Below are 4,869 nucleotides of genomic sequence, written 5' to 3' on the forward strand. Positions count from 1 at the left end.
CTTTGAGTTAGGGGTCAGTGGCACTCACTTTAACTACCTGTGGAGGAAGAGGATCATATATACAGTGTATATATACAGCCGTTCCTTTTTGCTCCTGGGAGGTTCTGATTCCACCCTGTACAGTCCCTGCAGTCCCTCCATGGGTGTGTTCTCCCCGAGAGGTTGAAAAATGAATGGCACCAAAGCAGATCTGGGGAACTGTTGCCGAGCAGCTGCACTGTGAAATTGATATTAATTGAAATTGATTATTCAATCTGGGACACATGGGTCATTAATTTCTAATCTCTCCCTTCAATCAATAATATATCCCTCTCTCTAAAGCCTCTTTTAAAGCTTTTAACTCTTGTTTATGAATAAGAATGATTACAATGATAGCATTCCTTAATTAAAGCAGAGGCTTCCCTGCCTCATCATTATTTTACTGAATTTCATGCCTCTACAAGAGAAAAAAAAAGTAATTAAGCTAAAAGAAAATAAAGATTAGGAGTAGGCGGAAACTCCTTGTTTGAACTCACTCCTTTGCATCAAAATGTTTGCACTTTCACCCACATTCTGCTTCACCAGTTTGATTAATTTTGATGTCAGAGACAAATGTGTTGTCTAATCTAAGGGTCTGTATTTTTCTCATAGCAGTACTTGCTTTTTTAATCTGTGTAGAGATGGAAGGGGACAACACAATCCATTAAATGATATATAGAAGGCTGTCAGGTAATTTAACACACCCTTTGGCAGCCATGTGGAGGCTTGGGCAGCAGGCTTCATCAGATGATCCACTTTTGCTTAGAATTGTTTTAGAATTAGAATTATAGTGTTGCTGTAGAATTGACAGACTCACAGCAATAATATGTTTAAGGTTAGCTCTGCTATTGTCCACGATGACACCAGATACACTTTCTGTGTCCCAATTCTACATCATCAATCTAAGTGTGAAAATGTGTCCCAATCCCATACAATATCAAATTAGTATACAGTATGCACTTTATACAAAGATTCTACACTGTTTTTGCAAATAGTATACAAGAATTCAATGTACAATGTACAAACTGTGTTATGGGTTAAGGATTCTGGTTCTATTGTTTTGCCCATGTCTACTCTTTGTTTTGTTGATCCTGTTTAAGTCTGGTTTTGGTTCTGTGTTTCTCTGTGTAGCCTTGTTGTTTTATCTCTTGGTCTAGTTTACTTAGTATCTGTTTTGTCTCTTATCTTAATATCCGGTTTTGTGCGTTAGTTTATGTCTTAGTATTTGCTTCTGTGTTCTTCTTTAGATTCTTGTCAGGTATTTTGTATGATGTGTTCTGTCTGTGTTGGTTGTCGTTTTGCCCCATGTTTGCCTGTCAAGTGTTCCATCTGTTCCCCCAGTTATCTCTCTGCCTGCCTGTGTCTCGTCAGCCTCATGTCCCTCACCTGTGTCTCCTCCCAGCTCGTTAACCCTGTGTATATATCCTTGCTTGTTTCCCTCAGTCTTTGTCCGGTCATTGTAGCGTGTAGATGCTCTCTCTGTTGTATAGCTTGCGCTGGCTTGTCCTGTTCCCTGCCTGTTCTCTGTTAGTTCTTAATGTTTTGGATATGCAAAATGTTTTTCTCAAGATGTATTATGTATTCCTGAGAGGTCCTCAGGAATGTGTTTCAAGCGGGCAAACTGCTACCAGCCATGTCTTTACCAGTTTTGCATGCCTCCCAAGAATTGCATGCACCTCCAAATAATGCTTTAAATGCTATAATATCCATTGTGGGGTTCATCAATGGGGATAAATGATTCTAAGTATATAGCCTATTCTATGAACGCTTAGTCATTAATATTTTATTACACTCAGTAGAAGTAGCATTCATTGAGAGTAAGCAAAAATATGCATATCTTACCAAAATGTCTTTTTTTTATTCTTTTAAAATACAACAGAAATACAAAGTAGTGCTGACAGCCATAATTTCAGCTTGTGGTAAAACGGTTTTTAATTGGCATTTAGCATGTGAAAGTACAAATTACACATTTGTGTGCACAGTGGGGAAGCAAAAAAACAAAATGTTTTTTTTAATGCAAATTCGGAAATTACTCATTATTGGTCACTTGATAGGCACACGGTCTTGTTATATTTCACCATTAACAGTAAAAAGAAAAACATGTTTTCCACCAGGGAAGTAAAATGTGAAGTTTAGCTGCTGACCTGAGATTCCCTGATGTTACCATTTTATTGCCAATAATATCCATTTGTCTCAGGAAGGTAAGGACACATTTCTGTCCACATAACAAAGCTATAATAGAGCACTGGAGAGTAGGGCTGGGCGATATGGACCAAAAGTCATATCCCGATATATTTAGGCTGAATATCGATATACGATTTATATCCCGATATTTTTTCCGCAAATGTTCAGTCAAAGCCAAATATGCCAAATACCCATAAGGTGCACATTTAAATAAAAAATATCTTAAATAAAAATAGCCTATAAAATGAAATAGGCCAATTTTTTTCTGAAATAAACATATTTATATGAGAAAAGTACAATATCAACATGTTATTAGTTAGACAACTATAAATGGCTTATTAAAATCAAATTACAGATTTTTGTCTCCTTTCTAACAAATCCACAGATGTGAATAACGAACATTACAAAAGAATAAAAATATGACAAACCTTAGTAAGGGCAGCATTTATATATAAAGAAAGAACAAAATAAAGTGCTCAGTTTAAGAACATTTCAACAGTCTCAACCATTTGCACAAGAAACAGACTATCAACTCAATAAACATTTTCACCCTCTTTTTTTACTTTGATAAACAGTAATGCTGTCTTGAGGTAGACATTAGAAGACAGACAAGCGTGTCCTCCTCCTTTAAAGATTTTGTGCGAGAAACACCAGCCTGTCAATGGCATCCGGCTTCAGAGATGCTCTGTGGCAGGTCACGATATTACCACTGCAGCTGAAAACACGTTCAGAGGGTGAACTGGTAGCTGGTACCAAGAGATACTTTTTTGCTAGGTGGCTCAGAGCTGGAAAGACAACTTCATGATCCTTCCACCACTTGAGGGGATCAGTGTCACTCTCCACACTTGCTGACTGCAAGTAACTTGACAGTTCATTTTCAGTAGCCCCCCTCTTGGTTGGTGCGGTGGTGGTGGCTGTGCGCTGCTTGAAGAAGCTTGCCAGTGTCTTAGCTTTTGGTGCAACTGCTGCTTCTCCATCTGCAGGCTCAGGCACAGTGGGCACACGTAGGTAAGGCGGTTGATCAGCCCGTAGCGTCTCCACCTCCAGGACAGCTCTGTGCTTCAATGCATCGACTTTTTCACTTGGGATGTAGGTGGCCCTGAACCGTGGATCCACAAATGAAGCCATCTCCAATAGGTCAGTAGTGGCAGGGTCAGAATACTTGCTGTTGAGGTATTCAACAATGCTGGTCTTGATCGCTTTACAAAGCTCGCCATCACCCTCTTCACATGCCAGGAGACTTTCGTTAAAAAGGTGCAGCACAGGTTTCACATATGATAAAGTGACGTACTCCTCACCTGACAAAGCATCGGTAAAGTCCTGGAGAGGTTTCAGGTCCTTTTGGACTGCTTCTAGGACCTCTAAGTCCTGCCAGGTAGGGACAAGGTGCCTGGTCTTTTTGTCATTAGACAGGACTTTGGCCAGTGCTCCTTCCTGCTCCAGGACTCTTTCTATCATCTGCTGCCTCGATCCCCAGCGTGTGGCAGACTCGGTTATGAGTTGGTGACTTGGCAGACCCAGCTGAATCTGGACTTCAGCAAGATGTCTCCTTTTCTTCCAGCTGTATGAAAAACAGCTTACAATTCTCTTGCACAGAGAAATGGCCCGGGTGACATGCTTGTCATTCATGCCATGTCCTGTCAAAATCATAAAAAAAATATTAAACATATGTGCTTATGCGAGAAATTTGACTCTGGTTTCACTTGTCTCGTTTCATAGTTTATTTTTTTTATTAACACCTGTCCTAATCATAAATATCAAATATTATATTCATTTATTTCCGGAATTTTAATCCCTAAGTGATTTGTATGTATTATTATTTTTGTATAATTTATAAATGATGACTATACTGTATGTACATTTACTCATGTTTCGTTCTTGTTGTTGTTGTTGTTTTTCTTAGTATTTATGCTATTTTTTTAATGCTACTTCTTATTTCTACTCCACTAAAAACTCCACAATGTTTAGGCCTACGTATCAACATTAGTTTGTAGTTGCAGTCTGCTCTTTCAATCCAGAGAAAATAAATATCGTCTAAATAGCTAAATATGTTACATTGATGATATCAACAGGCCTAACCAGCATTTTCAAGTCATAATAACTTCACCTTTACCTTTTAAAATAAGGAAAAACTAACATTTTAATATGTTTTTGTTTAAAGTAAAATATCTGACTACTCCGTACAACACTGCACTCACCAATAGCCAAGTGTAGTCTGTGACCGAAGCACTGCATCCTCAGCCACTCGTTCAGCTCAACCGCTTTGACGATGTTGCTCCCGTTGTTGGTTGTTATAGCAACCAGATGCTTTTCTTGGAGTTTCCAGCTTGCAATTGCGTCCTGCAGGGCCTCAGCTATATGCTCACCGGTGTGATCCTGGGGGAAATAACTTGTTTGAAGACACGCTGTTTTCATCTCCCAGTCTTGAATGAAGTGAACTGTCACGCTCATGTAAGGCTCACACGTCCTGCTCGACCACAAATCGCTGGTCAACGCAAAATGAGTCACGTTAGCGAGCCGGTCAGCAAGGCTCTGCCTGACGTCAGTGTACATTTGTGGCAGTGCTTCTCGTGCAAAGTAGTTGCGACTTGGAAGCTCATATCTCGGGTCCATCGTTTTCAGTAGCTTTTTGAATCCGACTTGTTCCACAGTTGCAACAGGGGCCAT

General features: G+C 39.6%; 1 protein-coding gene across 1 annotated transcript; it reads right to left on the bottom strand.

Annotated features, from left to right (window-relative positions):
- Nucleotides 1-2,829: 2,829 nt before the first annotated feature.
- Nucleotides 2,830-4,869, bottom strand: LOC119901336 (E3 SUMO-protein ligase ZBED1-like). The gene is made up of 2 exons (XM_038716966.1): nt 4,401-4,869; nt 2,830-3,839 (listed from the first exon to the last, which is right to left on the bottom strand). Exons 1-2 carry the CDS (start codon nt 4,867-4,869, stop codon nt 2,830-2,832), a joined length of 1,479 nt encoding a protein of 492 aa, XP_038572894.1.

The sequence above is a fragment of the Micropterus salmoides genome, unplaced genomic scaffold (assembly GCF_014851395.1).
Source record: "Micropterus salmoides isolate LMB-PRFRI ecotype aquatic unplaced genomic scaffold, ASM1485139v1 Ms_hic_scaffold_13, whole genome shotgun sequence".
In the NCBI taxonomy this organism is placed as follows: Eukaryota; Metazoa; Chordata; class Actinopteri; order Centrarchiformes; family Centrarchidae; genus Micropterus; species Micropterus salmoides.